Source organism: Budorcas taxicolor, chromosome 5 (genome assembly GCF_023091745.1).
Source record: "Budorcas taxicolor isolate Tak-1 chromosome 5, Takin1.1, whole genome shotgun sequence".
NCBI classification, from domain to species: domain Eukaryota; kingdom Metazoa; phylum Chordata; class Mammalia; order Artiodactyla; family Bovidae; genus Budorcas; species Budorcas taxicolor.
Window position 1 is genome coordinate 102,189,721 of NC_068914.1, and position 25,304 is coordinate 102,215,024.

The 25,304-nt window shown below is 39.4% G+C and overlaps 2 protein-coding genes across 2 annotated transcripts; both read right to left on the bottom strand.

Moving 5' to 3' along the window:
- Nucleotides 1–8,851: 8,851 nt before the first annotated feature.
- LOC128047470 (olfactory receptor 6C4) lies at nt 8,852–9,781 on the bottom strand. The gene has a single exon (XM_052639682.1). The coding sequence runs from the start codon at nt 9,779–9,781 to the stop codon at nt 8,852–8,854; it is 930 nt and encodes a 309-aa protein (XP_052495642.1).
- Nucleotides 9,782–21,106: 11,325 nt separating this feature from the next.
- On the bottom strand, nt 21,107–23,752 carry LOC128048154 (olfactory receptor 6C4-like). Its single transcript, XM_052640579.1, is given in 4 exon segments — nt 21,107–21,836; nt 21,868–22,006; nt 22,009–22,083; nt 23,692–23,752. Coding segments are annotated over 4 exon segments (1,005 nt in total).
- Between the last annotated feature and the right edge of the window lie 1,552 nt (nt 23,753–25,304).

Here is a 25,304-nt window from a genome sequence, read left to right on the forward strand (position 1 = left end):
GTGGTGGACACTTTTTTTTTTTAGGCCCACTTGTTCAGTCGCGCTGTGGGGAGGGATGGATGCTGCAAACAAGTAACACTGTTGTGTGCATGCAGTGTCTCAGCCCCGCTGGGCCTGCCCCTGCTCGCGGCGCACACCACTCAGGCTCTACGTCGCTCCACCGGGAACCGTCTCAGGCCGGCCCTAGGCTGCATGCACCTCTGGTCTAAGCTGCTCAGGCTTGGCACTCAGGTAGCTCTCAGAGGCGCAGATTCGGTTGGGCCTGCATTTTGTGCCCTTCCCAGGTCTGAGTAGCTCAGGTGTTTGGTGAGCGCAGTTGCTGCAACTTATCACCTTTCCCGTCTCTGCTGCTCATTTTTCTGGGTGTATCGCTGGGGTCCCTTCTCTGGTGGCTGATGACTGTCCAGAACTCCCAGAAGTCTTAGTTAGCAAAGAAGCCTGCTTGCATTTTGGTAGGTAATGTCTCTCTTGGGCTGCGATTGCCCCCTTCCAGCCCTTACGGCTCTGGCTGCCTGTCACCGGAGGGGGATGGTCTGCAGCCGTCCTATTTCTGTTCTGTCCTTTGTTCTGTGCATGGTCCTGGCAGTGTCTTATGTTTGAGCTTTTCGTGTAGTAGCTATCCCACAGTCTGGTTTGCTAGCCCAAGTTAGTTTGCTCTGGCTACGCGCGGGGTGTTCTGGCCCGAATCTTACAAAGCACTGCAGCCCGCGCCTCCCACGCCTCCTTGCCTAGCCCCCACTTGCTAGTGGCGGATGCAGGCGTCTGCGCTGCGTCTCCACTGGGGGAGTTACTGTTGGGCTCGTAATCTGTTGATTTTAATTATTTATTTATTTTTCCTTCCTGTTATGTTGTCCTCTGTGCTTCCAAGGCTCGCCACAGACTCAGCAGCGAGAGTGTTTCCTGGTGTTTGGAAACCTCTCTTCTTAAGATTCCCTTCCTGGGATGGAGCTCCCTCCCTACCTACTTTGTCTCCTTTTTTGTCTTTTATATTTTTTCCTACCTGTTTTTGAAGACAATGATCTGCTTTTCTGGGTGCCTGATGTCCTCTGCCAGCATTCAGAAGTTGTTTTGTGGAATTTACTCAGCATTGAAATGTTCTCTTGATGAATTTGTGAGGGAGAAAGTGGTCTCCCTGTCCTATTCCTCCGCCATCTTAGGACCGCCCCCCAACTGATGCTTTTGAACTGTGGTGTCGGAGAAGACTCTTGAGAGTCCCTTGGACTGCAAGGAGATCCAACAAGTCCATTCTGAAGGAGATCAGCCCTGGGATTTCTTTGGAGGGAATGATGCTGAAGCTGAAGCTCCAGTGCTTTGGCCACCTCATGCAAAGAGTTGACTCATTGGAAAAGACTCTGATGCTGGGAGAGATTGGGGGCAGGAGGAGAAGGGGATGACAGAGGATGAGATGGCTGGATGGCATCACTGACTCGATGGGTGTGAGTCTGGGTGAACTCCAGGAGTTGGTGATGGACAGGGAGGCCTGGCGTGCTGCAATTCATGGGGTTGCAAGAGTCGGACACGACTGAGCGACTGAACTGAACTGAATGAGATGAGTGCATAACCTGAGTGTATGACCTATCAAGTGGTTGATGCATATAATAAACAAATATAAATGAAGGCAAAAGTGCTCAAGAAGATCATCCAGATAATTTTACAGACTGCTCTCCAATCAAGTAAGTTAGACTTTTTTCCCTTTCTTTGGTAGAGGGAGGTATTTATCATTTATTCATTGTGATAAATGAAGTTCAGGCATTTCCTTTGCAATACAAGGTAGGAAATATTCAGTTCCAGCGAAAAGTGAAAGGGAAAGTCCTTCAGTTGTGTCTGATTCTTTGTGATCCCATGGACTGTACAGTTCATGAGATTCTCCAGGCGAGAATACTGGAGTGGGTAATCTTTTCTTTCTCCAGGGGATCTTCCCAACCCAGGGATGGAACCCAGGTCCCCCTCATTGCAGGTGGATTCTTCACCAGCTGAGCCACAAGGGAAGCCCCCAGTTCAAAAGAAACATATCACCAAAATAGCACTTTTCCTCCACTCCATTTCATAAATTACATTCAAGCAACAACTGCTTTAGAATACAAATAGATATGAATGACATTTTGCATTTTGATTAAAATGTCTTAGTTTTGAACACATTTCTGAAACTTTGATCAGTTCAGTTGAGTTCAGTCGCTCAGTCATGTCCGACTCTTTGTGACCCCATGAATCGCAGCATGACAAGCCTCCCTGTCCATCACCAACTCCTGGAGTTAACTCAAACTCACATCCATCGAGTCGGTGATGCCATCCAGCCATCTCATCCTCTGTCATCCCCTCCTGCCCCCAATCCCTCCCAGCATCAGAGTCTTTTCTAATGAGTCAACTCTTTGCATGAGGTGGCCAAAGTACTGGAGTTTCAGCTTCAGCATCATTCTTTCCAAAGAACACCCAGGGCTGATCTCCTTTAGAATGGACTGGCTGGATCTCCTTGCAGTCCAAGGGACTCTCAAGAGTCTTCTCCAACACCACAGTTCAAAAGCATCAATTCTTTGGCGCTCAGCTTTCTTCACAGTCCAACTCACATCCATACATGACTACTGGAAAAACCATAGCCTTGACTAGACAGACCTTTGTTGGCAAAGTAATGTCTCTGCTTTTGAATATACTATCTAGGTTGGTCATAACTTTCCTTCCAAGGAGTAAGCGTCTTTTAATTTCATGGCTGCAGTAACCATCTGCAGTGATTTGGGAGCCCAAAAAATAAAGTTTGACACTGTTTCCCCATCTATTTCCCATGAAGTGATGGGACCAGATGCCATGATCTTTGTTTCCTGAATATTGAGTTTTAAGCCAACTTTTTCACTCTCCTCTTTCACTGTCATCAAGAAGCTTTTTAGCTCCTCTTCACTTTCTGCCATAAGGGTGGTGTCATCTGCATATCTGAGGTATTGATATTTCTCCCAGCAATCTTGATTCCAGCTTCTGCTTCTTCCAGCCCAGCGTTTCTCATGATGTACTCTGTATATAAGTTAAATAAGCAGGGTGATAATATACAGCCTTGAGGTACTCCTTTTCCTATTTGGAACCGGTCTGTTGTTCCATGTCCAGTTCAAACTGTTGCTTCCTGACCTGCATATAGGTTTCTCAAGATAGTAGCATCTAAATTTTTTTGTAGGACCAAAGTACTATTTATTTATTTGTCTGTGCTGGATCTTAGTTTATGGCACATGGAATCTTTGATCTTTAGTTGAGGCATGGAGGATCTAGTTCTCTGATCAGGATTTGAACCTGAGACCTCTGCATTGGGAAAGCAGAGTCTTAGCCACTGGACCACACAGGAAACTTCCAAAGTGCTATTTTTAAGTCCTACTCATAAGACTCTTTTCTCATTTCTTTCCTTTCATTTCATAATTACCAGAGTACATGAAAGTAAAATTTATATTCTTAATAAACTAAGAGACTGTTGTATGATTAATATTTTTGTTTACTGTCTTCACCATTTATTTTAGTTTAACTACTACCTTCTAACTTGCTTAATGACACGAGCATTTGAATATGTCTTTTAAAAGGGTCTTCAAATTTGTCTTTTGTGTGGCAAGGCTTCTGCGGTGTTCTTTTATTTTATGATCACATTGAAGTGTCTGATTTCTTAAGATGTATTTGCTTTTCTGTCTTGTTTCAGGGCTTCCCCAATGGCTCAGTGGGTAAAGAATCTGCCTACAATGCAGGAGACGCAGGAGAGTTGGGTTCGATCCCTGGCTTGGGAAGATCCCCTGGAGAAGGAAATGGCAACCCACTCCAGTATTCTTGCCTGAAAAATCCCATGGGCAGTGGAGCCTGGCAGGCTGCAGTTCATAGGGTCACAAAGTCGGATATGACTGACCCGACTCAGCACATCTTGTTTCAGCATTCTTGGAGATATCCATCTTTCTCTAGTGTAGGAAATATACTATTATTTCCTTCTCTTAATCTTCTCTATACCTGCAACACTTATTATCTAGATTTTGGCATCTGCATTTGTTTTTTGGTGCTTATCTATCTACCTATCTATTGTTTTCCATTATCAACTTAACGTCTTGTTTTCTACTGCTTTCAGTTCAATTAAGTTCAGTCACTCAGTCGTGTCCGACTCTTTGCCAACCCATGGACTGCAGCATGCCAGGCTTCTCTGTCTATCACCAATTCCTGGAGCTTACTCAAACTTATGTCCATCGAGTCGGTGATGCCATCCAACCATCTCATCCTCTGTCATCCCCTTCTCCTTTCACCTTTAATCTTATCAGGGTCTTTTCAGAAGAGTCGGTTCTTTGCATCAGGTGGCCAGAGTATTGGAGTTTCAGCTTCAGCATCAGTTCTTCCAATGAATATTCAGGACTGATTTCCTTTAGGATTGACTGGTTTGATCTGATTTTCTAGCTCATTATTTTTGTTTTAGTTCTTTCTTTCCTGGTATTAGTCTCATCTTTATTTCATTTATGTTTTTCAGCAGTATTTTTTACCTAGTTATGTTTATAATGTTTTATCCTTCATTTAATCAGTATCATTCCTATCCTTTTGAGGAACTTATACTTATTTTCCAAACAGGAAAAGGAGTACTTCAAGGCTATATATTGTCACCCTGCTTATTTAACTTATATGCAGAGTACATCATGAGAAATGCTGGGCTGGAAGAAGCAGAAGCTGGAATCAAGATTGTCGGGAGAAATATCAATATGCTCAGATATGCAGATGACACCACCCTTATGGCAGAAAGTGAAGAGGAGCTAAAAAGCCTCTTGATGAAAGTGAAAGAGGAGAATGAAAAAGTTGGCTTAAAGCTCAACATTCAGAAAACGAAGATCATGGCATCTGGTCCCATCACTTCATGGGAAATAGATGGGGAAACAGTAGAAACAGTGTCAGACTTTATTTTTTTGGGCTCCCAAATCACTGCAGATGGTGACTGCAGCCATGAAATTAAAAGACGCTTACTCCTTGGAAAGACAGTTATGACCAACCTAGATAGTATATTCAAAAGCAGAGACATTACTTTGCCAACAAAGGTCCATCTAGTCAAGGCTGTGGTTTTTCCAGTGGTCATGTATGGATGTGAGAGTTGAACTGTGAGGAAAGCTGAGCGCCAAAGAATTGATGTTTTTGAACTGTGGTGTTGGAGAAGACTCTTGAGAGTCCCTTGGACTGCAAGGAGATCCAGCCAGTCCATTCTAAAGGAGATCAGCCCTGGGTGTTCTTTGGAAAGAATGATGCTGAAGCTGAAACTCCAGTACTTTGGCCACCTCATGCAAAGAGTTGACTCATTAGAAAAGACTCTGATGCTGGAAGGGATTGGGGGCAGGGGAGAAGGGGACGACAGAGGATGAGATGGCTGGATGGCATCACTGACTCGATGGATGTGAGTCTGCGTGAACTCTGGGAGATGGTGATGGACAGGGAAGTCTGGCATGCTGCAATTCATGGGGTCGCAAAAAGTTGCACATGACTGAACGACCGAACTGGACTGAACGACTGAACTGTACTGAACTGATACTTATTTTAATCTCTTGATGCTTTTGTTCTCTGGATCATATATTGTCTTTTGTGTAATCTTGTCCCCAGTCGTTACTGCACCCCACAGTGGATGCATTCTTCAGATGGGTAGTTCTTTTGGCTTCTGAACTCATGCCCTCTGCATAGCTTCTGCTATCCTGTCCAATTATGTGTGTGGGCTGAAGCTTAAGCCCTGGTCTGTGAACTTCTGGATGAATTTAAAGAAATGACAAAGCTGATCCTCAGGTCAGAATGTCCAAGTCATTATAAAACAGTTCTTACCTTACTTGGCTTCTTAAAAAGTTCTTTAAAATTTTTTTAAATTTCATTTTAAACTCTTTGCAATAAACAGCATTCAGAAAAGACCATCTGTTTAGATTTGTAATTCATATGTCCACAACCTGGGGATTTTGGGGAGAGGATGGAGGAATGAACGCCCAGTGTTTTTATTATCTCCTTACCCTAGCATTTCTTTGATATTATCTTGAGAATACTAGGTAGGTATTCTTTTGATTCCTGTCTACAGTGGTGACAGGAGAGTTAAAGCCTACCAACCTACACATTTAGACATTGAACATTTCAAAGATTCAGCTGCAGGATCAGTAAATTCATTCCTTTGCTTTGTGACTTGAGTTACATACCCAGTAACTATTGATATAAAGCTAGCAAGATGAACAGTTTCAGGAGAGCATGACTTGTCTTTTTATTTTTCTCTCTTTTTTAAACAAGTACATTTAAAATGTGATACATTTCTTCCAAAATTCATTTCTAAATGTTTATATTATGAAGACTAGGTGAAGCCCTGGCTAGTGTCCGTGTACTCTGATTTACACAAAGTACTCTTCTTCATCTCATTTATACTCAGAGATATCCAGGTCACATGGGGTTGATGGTAGCCTAGTCCTAACAATCTGCTGCCATGTGTTCTGCCTTGCTTTATCAAATGTGTGACTAATCTAGCTATCCAAGGATGCAATAATCTAGCTATCCAAGGATGCATATGTCTTATGCAAATGGACATAAGAGGAATAGAAATAAACTGGTCTTGTTGCACAGGGATTTCAAATCGAATGACCAGCATTTTTACAGTCCTGCTTATGTTACACCAATCAATTTAATGCTTATTCTTACTAGTTAAGCCTGAGTTTCTTGAAAAAAAGACATTGATTATATTGACATCCATATTGTTATAATGGATGTCATTTCTTAAACATAACAAATAATGACTTAGAAATTTTATGACTATCATTTTATTTAATTCTCAAAACTACCCTATAAGATAGACACTATATTATCCACATTTTAGAGTTGAGAAAAATAAGCTTTAGGCAGGTTAAAAACTGTTTCAAGGAGACTTGGGTAGAAGGTTGAAAATCTGGGATTTGAACTAAAGCTTGTATTTTCAACCACAATATGGCATTGTCTTCCATTTCACCATGGGCTTTGGTAGAAATGTGGATATGGGGGAAGTTAATGATTCAGGTGTGATCATTTGAGAACATTTCTCTATTAATTAATAATTCAGTAAATTTGGAATAAATTAAAAGGCATCATTAATCCCTAGCTTGGACTTCCCTGTAGCTCAAACAATAAAGAATCTGCCTGTAATGCAGGAGTCCAGGGTTCGATCCCTGGACTGGGAATTTCCTCTGGAGAAGGGAATGGCAATCCACTCCAGTATTTTTGCTTGGAGATCTTCAAGGACAGAGAAGCCTGGCAGGCTACAGTCAGTGGGGTTGCAAAGAGTCAGACATGACTGAGCAACTAACACAATCCCTAGCTTAGCCATCAAGGAAACCCAGATATTCAAAATAGCCATGGCTTATAAAAAGGTCATTTATTAAAAATATTATACACTCTTCACTCTCTTCTGTGGTTTTGGAAATTTTCTCTCATGATCAGGCTGGTACAGTTTTTTCCTTAAGTGACTAAGAAGCATCATTCCACTCAATATTATTACCACATATAAAACATGTGAATACATCAGATGATGCACCGTTTGCACCTCAATCAGCATTCTGCAATGAATTAGGATGTTACTAAACTATGTATAAATAATCAGCTTTCCAAAATGTCCTAAGTTCCATTGATGTTGAATTTCTACCATCACCTCTACAAATTCAGTTTGTTGTTACCTAAAATCCATGTGTGGAATTCTTGGTAGGGTAATCTGTTCCCAGTTGGCTGTGAAGATTCATAATTTGGAACATTTTACATATAAAACTGTGTGATACTTTATATTTTTTTCACTTTATAAAACAGGTATCCATGGGTTATGTAAAAAAAGCAAAAATTTGGGGAAAAGTTGAAAGAATGAAGCCACATCACAAAATTTGTCCTTTATAATACCTAACAAAAGTAAACAAAAAGATGAAAATTAAATTGTGATTGAAAAAATGTTTTCAAAGACTACCAAAGAGAGAAAGAGAGACAGAGTGGGTAACTCAGTCATTAACTTAGAAAGATGTCAGCTAGGAACAGCAACAACAGGTAAGAGGATGTAAACCTTGCCTCTAGAACTCTAACTACAACTTTTAGAAAATGAATGTGTAAGTTGACAAAATCTTGAGAGTTTTTCCCTCATTTGGAGAAAAGTGGACCTAATTTACAGGAGGATCGTAGTTTCAACGGCTACAGTTGTAAGATAAATGAAAAAGAGAAGGAGAATAAAAAATATTTTCACTTTAATAGAAGCATGGCTCCACAGCTCCATAATGAACAGTAACGCTAGATTTCTTTAGAAACAATGCTCATAGCATCACTTCTTTTCTTAAAACATCTACTGACTCACAATGTCCAGTTTACTCCAGAAAACAGCCAGTTCTTTCCAGTTGTTCTTTTTGGACTTTCTCATTCATCCTTCTCTTACCATATTCTTTTATTTTTTATAAACTTATGACTTGGGGCTTCCCAGATAGAGCTAGTGGTAAGGAACCCGTATTCTAATGCAGGAGACATAAGAGATGCTGGTTCAATTCCTGAGTGGGGAAGACCCCCTGGAGGAGGGCATGGCAACCCACTCCAGTATCCTTGCCTGGAGAATCCCACCGAAAGAGGAGCCTGGCAAGCTACAGTCCATAGTGTCAAAAAGAGTCAGACATGATTGAAGCAACTTAGCACACATGCACGCACTCAAGCTTATGACTTATAAGTAAACCGCAAACTTGACAATTTACAGTTTATATACATTTCTATCACATTACACCATAGATTCCCTGAAATTAGGACATATGCCTTTCATATTTTTATCCTTAAATGCCAGGTCAGCATTTGAATTATAGTAGACACTCAATACATATTTACTAAATGAAGTATATCTTTCCTTGAAGTGTATTGTGTTTTGTTAAAGCTTTATAATCTTTTTGATGGTGTCCTTGAAGGCTTGTTTCACTTGCTGATTTCTTAGAGTGTAAATGAAGGGATTTAACAAGGGAGTAATTGAAGTAATGAGCACGGCTATTCCTTTGTTGAAAGCACCTTCTTCTTTTGCAGAAGGATTAATGTACATAAACATGCAGCTGCCATAAGAGAGTGAGATGACAATCATGTGGGAGGAACAAGTGGAAAAAGCCTTTGCCCTTTGCTGAGAAGAAGGAATCCTCAGAATGGTCCTGATAATATATGTATAAGAAAGTGTCACCAGCACCAGAGTAACCACCAAAGTCACAACTGCCAAGGAAATTACCATCAGTTCTAAGAGGCTTGTGTCTGAGCAGGCAAGCTCCAGGAGGGGCCCATAGTCACAGTAATAGTGATTCAGAACATTGGAGGCACAGAAATCCACCTGGCTCATTAAGATGATCGGGGGAAAGATAGCTAGGAATCCCCCTAGCCAGGAGCAGAACACAAGTTGTATGCAGACTCTGCTGTTCATGATGGTCAGGTAGTGCAGAGGTTTGCAGATGGCCACGTAGCGGTCATAGGACATAGAAGCCAGGAGGTAAAACTCTGTTGCCCCAAGAAATATAGCAAAAAAATATTGAATTAAGCATCCAGCAAAGCTGATGGCTTTATTTCCTGTTGTCATGCTGGTCAGAAATCTGGGAATAAAAATGGATGTGAAGGAAACTTCTAAGAAGGAGAAATTCCGGAGGAAAAAATACATGGGGGTCTGGAGGTGAGAATCTACTAGAGTGAGAATGATGATAATCAGATTTCCTAGGACACTTAGCATGTAGGTGAGAAACAGAAAGATGAATATCACTGCCTGGACCTCAGGTTGATTTGTGAGGCCCAACAAAATAAACTCAGTAAATGTGGTTCGGTTTTTCATTGTTGACCTTCAGTAGATCTAAACGGAATAGGTGAAAATGATGAAAACTAAAGTTTCTTGGGGCTGGGGAGATAAAACTCTTTGTAATCAACAGAATCAGGTCGTATATAACTCTCCATTCAGTTGACCCAAACCAGTGTCCACTGGATTAGAATTGTTCCATGGAAGCCCTCCTGTTACTCATGTAAATGACCTTATTCCTAAAGTCTTTGTAATTCCTCAAGTTGATCTATTCCTGGACACATAAGAGAATTACTAGAGAATAATTACTTAATTTTTTTCAGAAGAATAAATTTTTGTACCCATCTTTTCCTTCCAAAATGTTTATAAAGTCTCCATATTGAAGTCACATTTCTCTGACTCTATTAATCTCCTACTTCTGGGCACTTGGTAGAAATATCTCTATCTGATTCTATTTTCTGTGCTTCCCTCTCCCCTCTGGTGCTTTCCCTATATTATTTCCCCTTCCCTGTAATATTCCCCCTCCTTGTACTATTTAATGTTTAGATGGATACCTGCCACAGATCCTCATCTCCATTACTATATAAATCTCTGACTTCCCTTGTTCTAGCAACCAATAGAAATTTCCCCAAGTAGATAATTCTGAAGATCTTGATACATAACTGATATTTCTAGACCCCTCCCCCTTCCCAGGTGGCACATTTGGTAAAGAATCTGCCTGCTCATTGCAAGATACACAAGAGATATGGGTTTGACTCCTGGTTTGGGAAGATTCCCCTGGAGTAGAAAATGGCAACCCACTCCAGTATTTTTGCCAGAAAATTCCATGGACAGAGGAGCCTGGTGGGCTACAGTTCATGGGGTCACAAAGAGTTGGTCATGACTAAGCATGCACACATCAGTTCTTGTAGGGTGAATTTGTAACAGTGCTTTAGGACTTAAAGACCTTTAGTTCAATATTCTATCATTTTATTTTGACTACATGAACAAGTTTAAGGCATTAATAAATCATATTCATTAGCATTTACTTTTATTTCTCTGCCATTTTCAAAGTCTCCTATACACTGATTTGGACTATATTTCTGAGAATAGAAATCTTGAGAGATCCACAGACAGCATCTCAGAGTAGATTTTGCTCAAAGCCTCAAAGAGTCCTCAGTGGCAAACTAAGGATGATAAATTTATCATGCTTCAGATTTTCTTGGCATACAGAACCCAGGAAGAGGAACATTCATGTTTTTGACAATGAGTCCTTGTACATAAAGTAATCCCCAAGGAAGGAAATTTTACTGGTGGTATCCTATGTGCCTCTTTAGGTTTTTCTGATTAAGAAGCAGAAACAATGTAAAATGCCACTCTAATTCACACGTGTAAGAGTAAGAAAAATTAGACCTTCACAATCATTTTTGTCAACCTCCCCATTATTCCATATAGCTTTTGGAGGTATTGACCTGTATCCCGCTACAACCATGACTTCCTTGTCTGTACTAACCTGTGGTCTTTGGCAAATGCTTCATTTTCATCCAGATTTTCACAGTTGGAGGATTTAATCGATCGATATTTATAGAATAATAACATCGTTTACTTTAAAACATCCAGTATTCTCACTCTCATTGATCTGATTGACTGTAGTGGGCTGTTTACCTTGTTGTCCTCAAGAGGTAAATCAAAGGTGAGATGTGCCATGTGAGTCTTTGAGTTGTATAAAATTTAGTATTTTTTAAAACTGGCTTCCCATCAATTATTTTTTAAATGGAAGTACCCAAGTTTTTAGAGCTTAACTGGGAAGGAAGTGTATTGCTTCCATTCTTTGAATCTGGATGAGAATCAAATCACAGTTTCTGAGACATAGAGTCCTTCACATGTATAATAAAAAAAGAGCAAATAAGCACCCCCTTCTCCTGGCAATAATAGAATTAAAAAAGAGGATTTTAATAAGCTGAAAATGTTTCTTTTCTAAGAAAGATTATTGCAGAGTCCTTAGAAGGCAGGATATGGGTGGGCTTCTTGCAGTTTCTACGTTCATTAGAGTGACATAGACTTTATTTGCTCTTTTTAGAGCAGGCACATGGGGATCAATTTCTTAAAGAAGTTAAAGATGCCCTGTGGACCCAAGTATAAAAGGTGCAAATAAACCTCAGTTGAGAGTTTGGAGAACAAATTGCAAACATGTGGCTGAGGAGAGAAGTTCCTGAGGGACCGTAAGGTTGTCATGAAAGAATCCGCCACAGTCAAGAGGTTTGTGATGTTGAGAGTGATGGAGTGAGAACCCATGGGATTGGTGTGCCTGCCAGTCATTATTCCCATTATTTTTCCCTTTAATAAACTAGTTGGCCAGGTCTCAAACTTGATATAAATGAATGTCACTTCACAGTGGATTATCACAACCTTGGGGCTTCCCTGATGGCTCAGTGGTAAAGAACCCACCTGCCAATGCAGGAGATGTGGGTTCGATCCCTGGGTTGGGAAGATCCCCTGGAGAAAGAAATGGCAAACCAGTCCAGTATTCTTGTCTGGAAAATCCAATGGACAGAGGAGTCTGGCGGGCTATGTCCATGGGGTCTCAAAAGTGTTGGATACCAATTAGCAACTAAACAACAACAACTTTAATGCCATGGTATCCTCCATTAAGATCTGCATACTTATTATTTCTGAAATTAATACTCCATCCAATCAGCACCTGAAAAATATTTTTCTATGGAAGATTTGATTTTATGTATACATTCTAGAGTTCTACAGGCTCTCAGAGGCTATTTGCCTTCACCTTCTGAAGGAATAGTATGTTTTCACTTGCCACCCTGTGAGATATTTCAACAACCTTGCCTATTGCTCATAACTCTACAGGCAAGATCTTAACCACATCCAACTTATTCCAGGAATACAGCTGTGACATTATATTGATAACATCCTTCTGCAAGGAAATTCAAACAATGCTTTCACATGGGCTAAACAAAACTTTTCATAGAACTTTCTAATCAGAATTGGTCCACTGCATCCTATAAAATTCAAGGCCCTGCTACTGCACTAAAATTTCTGAACAATACTCCTCAGCCCAGGAATGATTTATACCTGATGTAGTAAGGAACAAATTCTCCAGTTTTATTAGCATTTGTTATTTTAAAGGAGTCTTAATATTTACATGCTTAATTGATTCTCAGAAGCAAAATGTTCGTCATTTAGGAATTTGATTTCAGTCCATTATGCTGCTTCTTACAAATGGACTCATTTTGTTTTGCTTTAAAAAATTAATTAATTTTAGAATTAGCATAATTGAATACAACATTGCATTAATACAAGATAATAAGTATATATATATATTACAAAATGATCACCACAATAAGTCCAATTAATATCTGTCACCATACATAGTTATAGAATTTTTTTTCTTATGATAAAAGCTTTTTAAGATAGACTCTCCTAGCAACTTTCAAATATACAATACAGTACCAATAACTACAGTCACCATACTATATAGTACATCTCCATAATCAATTTATTTTATAACTGGAAGTTTGTATATTTTGGCTCTCTTTACCCATTTCTCCCAGCTCCATCCCCCACCTTTGGCAATCACCAGTCTGTTCTCTGTATCTATCAGTTTAATTTTATTTATTGATTATAAAAATTTTTATTAGAGAATAGTTGATTTACAGTGCTGTTAGTTTCAGGTGTATAGCAAACTGACTCAGTTATACATAAACACATATCTGCTCTTATTTAGATTCTTTTCCCATATAGATGATTACAGAGTATTGAGTAGAGTTCCCTGGGCTATACAATAAGTCCTTAATAGTCATCTATTTTACTTTTTATTAAATGTTTTGTTTTGTGTTAGAATATATCCAATTAATGTGATAGTTTCAGGTAGACCAAGGCAAAAGGACTTAGCTACACATATATACACACACACATACACATACACACATATATATACCTATATGTATATACATGTACATATATGTACATACACACACACATATCCATGTATCCATTTTACCCCAAACTCTTGTTCCATCCAGGCTGAAACATGACATTAAACAGAGTTCCCTGTGCTATATAGTAAGTCCTAGTTATCTATATTATATATAGTAGTAGTGTGTACATATTAATCCCAGTCTCCCAATTTATTCCACTCCCCCTTACTCCACCTGGTAACCGTAAGTTTGTTTTCTATATCTGTGACTCTATTTCTGTTTTTTAAAGTATGTTCATTTGTACTTTATTTTTAGATTCCATACATAAGGAGTATCATATGATATTTGTCTTTCTCTGCCTGTCTTAAATTAGTATGATAATCTCCAGATCCATCCATATTGCTGCAAGTGGCATAATTTCATTCTTTTTAATGGCTGAGTAATATTCCATTGTTTCTATCTATCTATATACACCACATCTTCTTTATTCATTCTTCTGTCAATGGACATTTAGTTTGCTTCCATATCTTGGCTATTGTAAACAGTGCTGCAGCGAACACATGTAAGAGAGATCAAGCATTATTTGTTTTTCTCTGTCTGATCTATTCCACTTAGCATAACGCCCTTAAAGTCTCCCTATGTTGTTGCAAATGGCAAGATTTTCTTTCATATTTTCTTAATTCATTCATCTGTTAGAGGATACTTAGGTTGTTTCCATATCTTGGCTATTGTAAATAATGCTGCAAAGAATGTGGAGGGACAGGCACCTTTTCAAGTTAGTGTTTTCATTTTCTTCAAATAAATACCCAGAAGTGGAATTGATGGATCATATGATTTTTTTATTTTTAAAATTTTGAGGAAACTCTATACTGTTTTTCATAGTGGCTGAATGTCAATTAGCTTGCTTTGAATGGCTTGCCACCCCAAACCAAAAATCTCTAAATTGCAATAAAACAGGCACTTCTATTAGTGTCATTCAACTGTCCAAACCCCCCAAACTTCTTCACTGTAGAGGCTTTGGCTACCTTATCTTGTTCTTTTTGGAGTCCCTGAATCAGTCATTGTTCATGGGTTTCTGCTGCAAAAAACTGCCCTCTCTGGCTGCACATTTCACAATATTAGAATGGCAACTGTTGGCTGTATAGTGGATCTTTCTTGGAATAAGTGCTTTTACAAATCCTGAAACTTTGACTCTGAACTCAGTTGTTCGTTATGCCTTGGGTCTTTGAGGCACCACCCCACAAACTTGGCATGGCCGCAGAGGCCTCATTATTCAAATGAAAATGCTACTTAGAGAGCCAAACCTGGGCCTTCTGGCATATCTCACCCGGAGGAGGAAACGATTTCCATGTCCTCAATTCTTTGCTAGATGCAGGGTGCCTGAACAGGTTACCCCTCCCCCATATCCATTTGTCATTTGGGGAGCCTCTTGGGATCAACTGAGTGATCAGGAAATGGAATTTGTATACTTTATAGATTCAGCACCAACATCACACAGGATGAAGCCCACTGAAAATCTTCTGCACTGGGACATCCCTAATCAAAGGTGGGACCCAAGGGTCAGCACATTTTATTTATTTATTTATTTTAACTGGAGGCTAATTACTTTACAGTATTGTAGTGGTTTTTGCCATACATTGACATGAATCAGCCATGGGTGTACATGTGTTCCCCATCAAGAAAACCCCTCCCGCCTCCTTCCCCATCCCATCCCCTCTGGGTCATCCCAGTGCACCACAGCACAGTCATTTTAATATTGGAGGATGTGATGGACAACAATTGGTCCCTTCACATTTTTATAGACTCTTGGTCTGTTGCCGACGATATGGTCACATGGTCTGGCTAATGGCAGCAACAACAATCCCTTATCTAAGTTGTTTCACACTCTCCTTTGGGGTAAAGAACTCCAGGAATTTCTTGCATCACAGATACCCAAAATGAAAATCAACGTCGCATACTAAAATTCAATTTTCAGAGCCTCGTTACAATGCACAGGGTGATAAATTAGCTTGGATTTCTGAAACACACACTGGTACAGTCTTAGATCTGATGCCACTAATATCTTCCTGGTGGGCCCATGAAATGCCAGTCCACAGTATGGCCTCTGCCATCAAGGCCTGAGAAGAATTAAAGGGACTTCCCTTTCCCAGTGGGAACATAAGATAACGCAGTGACTAACCCATGAATCTTATGAGGGAAAATGTGCCCCTGCCTGTATAATGGAAGATTATCTCCCTGGGGGATGGCCCTTAGAAAGTGAATTCGCTCAGTCATGTCCGACTCTTTGTGACCCCATGGACTGTAGCCTATCAGGCTCCTCCGTCCATGGGATTTTCCAGGCAAGAGTGCTGCAGTGGATTGCCATTTCCTTCTCCAGGGGATCTTCCCGACCCAGGAATCAAACCCAGGTCTCCTGCATTGCAGGCAGATGCTTTACTGTCTGAGCCACCAGGGAAGCATGGGGGATGGCCCTTAGTCAGTGGCCATATAGATTTATGAGGCCACTGACTCCCTCTGCTGTCAGTTACTATTCTTGGATCATGGTAGACAATTGGAAATAGTATTCCCCTCTCCTTCCAGACATGCTACCATTGAAGCCACAATACAAGACCTCAATGAGGCTCTTCTTATACTTTTAGTAAAATGAACTAAAGCTCTTGTTGGTAGTTTGTCAAGAGACTATGCTAGAAAATGCATGAATTAATGAATGATCTCAAGGGAGTCTGACCCAGAACAATGTTGCCCAACACATTTCTTGCTTCTATTGATGATAAGAATGGTCTCTCTGATATTCAGCACAGATTGGCCATGTGTCCCCACATTGTTAGCCTAAATGTTGAAGCCATTGAGGTCATCAGAGTCTAAACTGATGGGGACCACAGTTCTTGAGACTTCAGATTCTGCCCCTGCTTCAGCATGGTTGCTATTCTGTGGTTCATTGCATCTTGGGCCAACTTGCTGCTGCTGCCAGCTCTCAAAATCTGTGTACTGCTGTTCACTATTCAGCTCTCAGTTCTCTAAAACCTGATGAGAAGAAAATGATTCTTGTTCTAATACTCACATGCTGGTGATCATGTACTGGGGACCCTTGCTGATTTGCTATCTCCTGGGGGTGTGCTGCTCCTGTCTTCAATATCCTGCAGCGGGTCTGAAATCCAGCTCCCTCAGACTAGTGCACTCTCTGCTGTGATCCTGGGGAAAAGGGTCCTGGCCTTTGGGGAACCACAATTTCCTGTAGTGGCAGCCCTCTATAACAACTGTAGTGGAAAGGTGTTCTAATGCTGTTAAGAAATAAATTCTTCTCAGTGTGAAGCTCCAGTTGGGGCTTCCCTGGTTGTTCAAGGTCCCAATGCAGTGGGCCTGGGTTCGATTCCTTGTCAGGGAACTAGATTCCACACACCGCAACTTAAAGAGCCCAAAGAACCTGCATGCCGGAACTCAGACTCAGTGCAGCCAAATAAATAAATTAGTAAATAAATATTTACCAAGAAAAAGTAATCCAGTCAATATTCTAGCAGGATTTTTTGTAGATATAGATGTTAATTTTAAAACTTACATATAAAGAAAGGCAAAAAAACTTGGAGAGTATAAACAATTTTGAAAAGAATAACAAAACTGTACCATCTACACTATGTAATTTCCAGCCTGTGATGGAAAATAGATCATTTTTTTGGTGTGTGTGTGTGATCAGCTGGTTCTGTATTGCTGTTGAGTGGGCTGTGATCATATAGTGTTTTCAACAGTAGTCATTTCAATCTCCTGCTGCATAGATCTTGTTGATTTCTTTATATTAGATAATCCAGTTCCTGAATCATTTGCCATGGCATATACTGCATGACTTTTACAACCCTGAAGACCACATATCAGGTATTTTAAGGCAGACAAACTTAGATAAAGTTTACTATTGCTAAGTCACTTCAATTGTGTCCGACTCTGTGCGACCCCATAGACGGCAGCCCACCAGGCTTCCCCATCCCTGGGATTCTATTAAAGTTTGCAAATTGTCATTGCCCTGGATTTCTAAATCTGGGCTACAAAAGCATATCTTTGTTTTTTTTTATTTGGTTCTATCTTAGATAACTATATATTTTAAAATATGGATGTATATTGTTTAATTTTGTAAGAATAATTTGTCATTGTACAGCAGGGTATGTTTACAATGGTGCATACATTCTCTTGACCAAAGGAAATTTAAGGTTGTTTTGCCTTGATAGTTGAGATAGTTTGTCCTTATGTCTAAGTAAAACACATTGGAGGAACTCCATGAAGCCCTAGATTCCTTATTAATCAGACATTCCACTGACATTGGCACCATGATTGGAGCCGAGACTATTGAGGTTCAGAGCAATCTGTTAAAATCTCTTTCCAAGTTTTTATAATACCTTCTAAAACCAGAATCCAAAGAAGTCTTAAGGCCAACCATGGAAGATATAATAGGAAATCACATTATGCACCATCCTTGCAACATTCTTATCCTCCTAGGTAAACATAATACCATTGAGGAAGTAACTCGACAAATTCAAAACACAGAATTAACCAATGAAGAAGAGGCAAATATGGGACCAATTACATGAACACTAGTTTATTTATTTTTATCTCTACCTCTCAAGCTTGTCCTATAAAAATTGTTCAACTACACAAAGCAAACTTCTTCTCCTGTGGATCAAAATGACTGGAGGACTCTTGTAGTAATCATAGAACATTCCAGCAATGATATGTACACATTTTATATGTGTACTCTTGGAGTCTGCTTACTTTGAGGGGACCAGACATTCACTGGTTTGCCACAATCCAATCTTTATAAGCTTATGGGAATGATTATAAAGGATTTCCAAAATTTCACATTACCTACTCTCCCAGTTGATGATATATGCTAGGTAAAGGCTCAATTGTTGGTGGGTACAACTCACTTCCTCTTAAGGCATTTATCTGGACAATATTACCTGCTGTATTTGTAGCATCTGAGATAATCTTTATCTAAGAATAACTCTTATCTGTGGGTCTCAGAAATTGTTCTTACATGTTGAAACATCTTATTGCTTAATTTTATGATACACAAATGTATTTTGAGTCTTGGTTTTTGATTTATTACCTTTTTGTAATGTTCTCCCATTGTTGTAATTCTTGTTGAGTGGTTATAACCCATTTTACTCTTAAAAATTACATCTCATTTCACATTTTAATCCATTAATCAACAGTGAATATAGGACAACTGTTGAACATACACAGAAGGCCACTTGCACAGATGGAATAGGAGGATGGAAGACTTAGAAGTGAGGTCTTCAGGATGAAAGAGAACTCAGTAGAATGTTTAACAGACAAATATTTGAAAATAAGATATGGCTTCCCTGGTGGCTCAGACGGTAAAGCGTCTGCCTACGATGCGGGAGACCCGGGTTCGATCCTTGGGTCGGAAAGGTTCTCTGGAGAAGGAAATGGCAATCCACTCCAGTACTCTTGCCTGGAAAATACCATGGACGGAGGAGCCTGGTAGGCTACCGTCTATGGGGTCGCAAAGAGTCGGACATGACTGAGCGACTTCACTTTCAGACAAGTAAAAAAGCTGTTCAAGAAAATAATGTAATTGTATGGTACCACTTGTATTTATTAAAGAAGGAAATGGCAACCCATTCCAGTACTCTTGTCTGGAAAATTCCATAGACAGAGGAGCCTGGCGGGCTACAGTCCATGGGGTTGCCAAAGAGTTGGACACGATGGAGTGATGGAGCTGATTTCTTTAAAATGTTCAAAGTCTCCCACCTGTGCATTTAAAATACAATTGATCTATAACATAGGGATCTGTACCCAGTGCTAGGTGACAACCTAGAAGGGTGGGATGGGGGTGGAGGGGAGGAAGATTCAAGAGGCAGGGGACATATGTATACTTATGGCTGGTTAATGTTGTTCTATGGCAGAAATCAATTATCCTCCAATTAGAAATAAATTTAAAAAACACAATTGAGGAAGCTTTTCAGAAGAAATCATAAGACACTAATTCTAGGGAAAATATCAAACAGCACAGATGGTGGATTATTATTATTATGAAAAGAGGCACAGTGAAATGCTTCCCCTTGCCAGGCAAGTAGATTCAAGATTTTTCTTGTTCTCATTATTTCCTTCAGTGTCTACCTTGCATGTCTAAAACTTTAATTTCTTTTTAAATTAGGTATGACAGTCTTTTCCTTTTCTACATGACCTCTAGTTGTCTGGTACTAGATTGAAATAATTTTGAACTTCATTTATAAAACTTTGAAAGTATAGTGAACCTTTTAAACACTGCCAATTCAACTGCTTTGCTTCCACTTCTGACAATTTTTAAGCCTATAATTTCTGACTTCCAGGGGGACGTTTTACTTCTTTTTCTATAGTATCTCTTTATTTCCTTTCTCCCTTCTTTCCTTTCTCCTTCCCTTCTTCTCTTTCCACTGTCTCCTTCCTTCTCCTCCTCTTTCATCTCTCTGATGGCTACTATTGGCAGACTTTATTTCAGAATATCCTTGATTAGAAACTATTTTTCATACTGTTTCCTAAGTCTGTGCTCTTCAGTCACTGAGATAAAAACCAGACATTTATGTTCAAACCTCACTTGTTCCTTGGATAGCTTGCTCAAATTTACCTTTAAATTAATCTTATATTTCACATGTCCTAAAGCTGGGTCCATTGGCACACTGATAAACAAATACTTCTCATACATTTATTTTTTCATCTGTATTTCAAATCAAACGATTAAATATAACTTGTGAGTATATGTTTTTCTCTTTAATCCTTCATTTGATTTATGGCTTTATCAACCATGCAGTCTTTCAAGCTGGAAAACTTTCTCATCTCTGTCCACTACATTGCTTGAATTGAGATAGTAATTGTGTCCTTTCTCTCTATCTTATGGGCCATAATGAAACCTTTACTATTGTTTGCATGAATGCTATTCTTGATTAATTGCTTGTTACTCATCTTGTATGTAAAAGTTAATTTATTCACTGCTTTATTATATTCCTCATAAAGCAAAATTGATATATCACTTTCTTATAATTTCTCTTGGCTCAGTAATACTTAGTTAACTCTTAAATGTGCAATAAATATCTTCACTACTGGGCTCCTACCATTCACTCTAAATTAATATCCTCCTACTGTTCCCATTATACACCATTTTTGCCTCTCAAATATCTCAAAAGTGAGAAATCATGATATCAAGGGCAAAGTTGTCTCAAATTTTTTATGGCATCTCATTTATTTCTTTGTAATAGCATTTAATAAGTTTCATTATAATTTATATGTTTTTATATCTCTCTATGATACTGGCCTGGAGGTTCTTAGAAATTTGGGAGCTATGTTTCTTGTATTTCTATTCTCAATGCCCAGAATATCCCTTGAAACATAGTCAACACTTATTAGCTATGTATTAACTCAATTATTTGTTAATTTTATTAATTAAAATAATAAATTCTGATTATTAAAAATTTGTATTTTTTTTTACTGTGTTCTTAAAAGCTTGCTTCACTTGCTGATTCTTTAAGGTATAAATAAAGGGGTTCAACAAAGGGCTAACTGAAGTCATGGGCAGAGATATTTCCTTGTTGAAATTCCCTCCTTTTTTTGGTGATAGGTTCATGTATAAAAAGATGCAGCTGCCATAAGAGAGCAAGATGACAATCATGTGGGAGGAACAAGTGGCAGAAGCCTTTGTCCTTTGCTGGGCAGAAGTAATCCTCAGAATGGTCCTGATAATATATGTATAAGAAAGTGTCACCAGCACCAGAGTAACCACCAAAGTCACAACTGCTAAGAAGATGACTATTAATTCTAAAAGGCTTGTGTCTGAGCAGGCAACCTCTAGGAGGGGTCTATAGTCACAGTAATATTGATTCAGAACATTGGAGGCACAGAAATTCATCTGGCTTATCAGGATAATTGGTGGCAAGATAGCCAGGGCTCCCCCTAGCCAGGAGCAGAACACAAGTTGTATGCAGACTCTGCTGCTCATGATGGTCAGGTAGTGCAGGGGTTTGCAGATGGCCACGTAGCGGTCATAGGACATAGAAGTCAGGAGGTAAAACTCTGTTGCCCCAAGGAATATAGCAAAAAAATACTGAGTCATGCAGCCAGCAAAGCTGATGAATTTATTTCCTGTTGTCAAGCTGGTCAGAAGCCTTGGAATAAAAATGGATGTGAAGGAAACTTCTTCTTTTTTTTTTTTTTTTTAAGGAAACTTCTAAGAAGGAGAAATTCTGGAGGAAGAAATACATGGGAGTCTTGAGTTGAGCGTCCACCAGAGTGAGTATGATGATAGTCACATTTCCTAAGATGCTTAGCAAGTAGGCAAGGAACAGAAAGATGAATATCACCACCTGGGTTCAGGTTGATTTGTGAGGCCCAACAAAATAAAGTCAGTAAATGTGGTTTGGTTTTCATTGTTGACCTTCAGTAGATCTAAAGGGAAAAGGGAAGGTCAGTGATGAAAACTGGAGTTTCTCAGGCTAGGAAAAATGAAGTTAACTGCAACCAACAGAATCAGGTCATATTATCAACTCTTCATCCAAATTGGCCCAAAGTGGCATCCCTCTGGACTAGGGATGGCTCATTGAAAGACCCAGGGTTCCTGTGTAAGTGGCTTCATTCATAAAGCTCTTTTTTTGGCAAGTGAATATTTTAATGGATCAGTATTTTCACATTAAAACATGAATAAAATTGATTAAACACAAAGAATGATCTAAAATACACACAGGAATGATGTGCATAGAGAATTTATATAATGGGGTAAAAACACTAAAACATAAAATATTGTTTCAATTAATAAAGCTTTTGTCATTTCTCTGATTCCTGAGTTCTTAACACAGACATGTCACACAAGAATGACTCTGTCTTTCCCTTACTTACTTATGAAATATTCATAAATTTCCTACATTTAAATAGTTTTATCTGATTTTAGTTCTCTGTGTCTTTTTTACTTCTATGTTCTTGGTATAAGTTTTTCTCTTTGTTCTTCTTTTCTCTTCTTTTTGTGTTCCCCTTCACACACTACCTGATACTTCATGATATATGTAGCTGACCCTCATCTCCTTCACAGTCTAGTTGCCTGGTTTCCTCTTTAAAGTAACCTGTGGACATTCTCCCAATACAGGCAATGCTATAAACCCCAAATCCAAAGCTGTTTGTTTTTGCTACCTTCCTGAATTTTTTTGGGATGAACGTCTATTTGGCCTTTAAGATTATGAGACTGTTTCAGAATGCTATCATTTTATACCATGAGTTTTTTCCTATGTCCAGGCTTCTGCCATCACTAAATTGTATTGATATGCATTAAGCCTTATGCTTTATGGGCTTCCCTGTTGGCTCAGATGGTAAAGAATTTGCCTGCAATACCAGGGACCTGGGTTTGATCCCTGGGTCAGAAAGATCCCCTGGAGAAGGGAATGGCAACCCACTCTAATATTCTTGCCTGGAGAATTGCATGGACAGAGGAAACTGGCAGGCTACAGTCCATGGCGTTTGCAAAGAGTTGGACATGATTGAGTGACTAACACTTTCACTTTTCACTTACATTTCATTGCCAGAGTCTTCTGGGCACTGATTTGGCATACAACTGGGGAGAGAGATATTGTGGCAGTCATAGGACATAGCTCCCAGAATGGATTTTGCTCAAAGTTTTGAAGACTGCTGAATGATATCTAGGAATAGAGGCTGGTTATAAATCACAAAAATATGTGTTTCCACTGTTCTTAGAGCACAGAAATGAGGAAATTGATGCCAGTATTAATGGTTATAATTGTTCTTTGTAGATATACTGGTAGTCACTAAGGAAGGCAAACTTGATAGTTACATATTTTTGCACTTGATAGAATATTAAAAATATTCTTGTGGCAAAGGACATTTTAAGGGATCCTTTAATCAACCTGTATGGTTAGTTAGAAAATTCATATACTTTCAGACATCACTAATATCCCATAATGGCCATACATGAATATTGAGAGACCAGGTAAGGTGAAACCTGAATCTGGTTTTCTCAGATCTGGATCTTATTTCCCTGGTTGTACTCACCTGAAATTTTTAACAGTAGCTTTACATTTTCTTTCAGAATTTCACAGTGGTAAAATTTCATGGTCTGTGTCCACTAATGCTTACATCAGTGATTTTGGAAACTAGAAACATAAAGGGCTTATACTGTTCATAGTTTGAATGACAGTGGTGGTCTGTTTACCTGGTTGATATTAAAAGATGAATCAAAGGTGAGATCCACGTAGTCTACAAATAGCAAAAAATTAGCGTAATTTATTTGTATTGTCTTGCCTTATCCCGCCACACTCTTTCATGGAAGTATTCAACTTTGTAAGGCTTAACTAAATAGTAAGAGAATTATTTTCTCTATTATGTCAAATAATTCAAATTAGATTAAACTTCAGTTCTTGAGAGACAGGGTTCTATTTAACAGGGGCAAAATAGCATACCAAAAAACTGTAAAAAGTAGCAGTGATAGGATTAAAAAGGAGGACTGATCAGACTGAAAATACCCTAAATTTTCTAATCTGTGAGAAATTATGTTGCTCTCCTTAGAAGCCAAGATACGGACTTCTTTGCAGATCCTGTGTTATCAACAGTGACCCAGGTTTTATCTGTTCCTTTTAGAGAATGCACATGGGGATCAGTTTCCCTAAGAAGCTAAAGGTGCCCTGTGGACTCAAGTTCAGAGGTGTTCAGTTCAGTTCAGTTCAGTCGCTCAGTCGTGTCTGACTCTTTGCGACCCCATGAATCGCTGCATGCCAGGCCTCCCTGTCCATCACCAACTCCTGGAGTTCAGTCAAACTTACATCCATCGAGTCGGTGATGCCATCCAGCCATCTCATCCTCTGTTGTCCCCTTCTCCTCCTGGCCCCAATCCCTCCCAGCATCAGAGTCTTTTCCAATGAGTCAACTCTTCGCATGAGGTGGCCAAAGTATTGGAGTTTCAGCTTTAGCATCATTCTTTCCAAAGAACACCCAGGGCTGATCTCCTTCAGAATGGACTGGCTGGATCTCCTTGCAGTCCAAGGGACTCGCAAGAGTCTTCTCCAACACCACAGTTCAAAAGCATCAATTCTTTGGCGCTCAGCTTTCTTCACAGTCCAACTCTCATATCTATACATGACTACTGGAAAAACCATAGCCTTGACTAGATGGACCTTTGTTGACAAAGTAATGTCTCTGCTTTTGAATATGCTATCTAGGTTGGTCACAACTTTTCTTCCAAGGAGTAAGCGTCCTTTAATTTTATGGCTGCAATCACCATCTGCAGTGATTTTGGAGCCCAGAAAAAAAAAGTCTGACACTGTTTCCACTGTTTCCCCATCTATTTCCCATGAAGTGATGGGACCAGATGCCATGATCTTCGTTTCTGAATGTTGAGCTTTAAGCCAACTTTTTCACTCTCCTCTTTCACTTTCATCAAGAGGCTTTTTAGTTCCTCTTCACTTTCTGCCATAAGGGTGGTGTCATCTGCATATATGACGTTATTGATATTTCTCCCGGCAATCTTGAGTCTAGCTTGTGCTTCGTCCAGCCCAGTGTTTCTCATGATGTACTCTGCATATAAGTTAAATAAGCAGGGTGACAATATACAGCCTTGACATACTCCTTTTCCTATTTGGAACCAGTCTGTTGTTCCATGTCCAGTTCTA

Excerpts from the sequence above, each read along its gene's own strand:
- LOC128047470 (XM_052639682.1), bottom strand. The coding sequence starts at position 9,781 with ATGAAAAACCGAACCACATTTACTGAGTTTATTTTGTTGGGCCTCACA.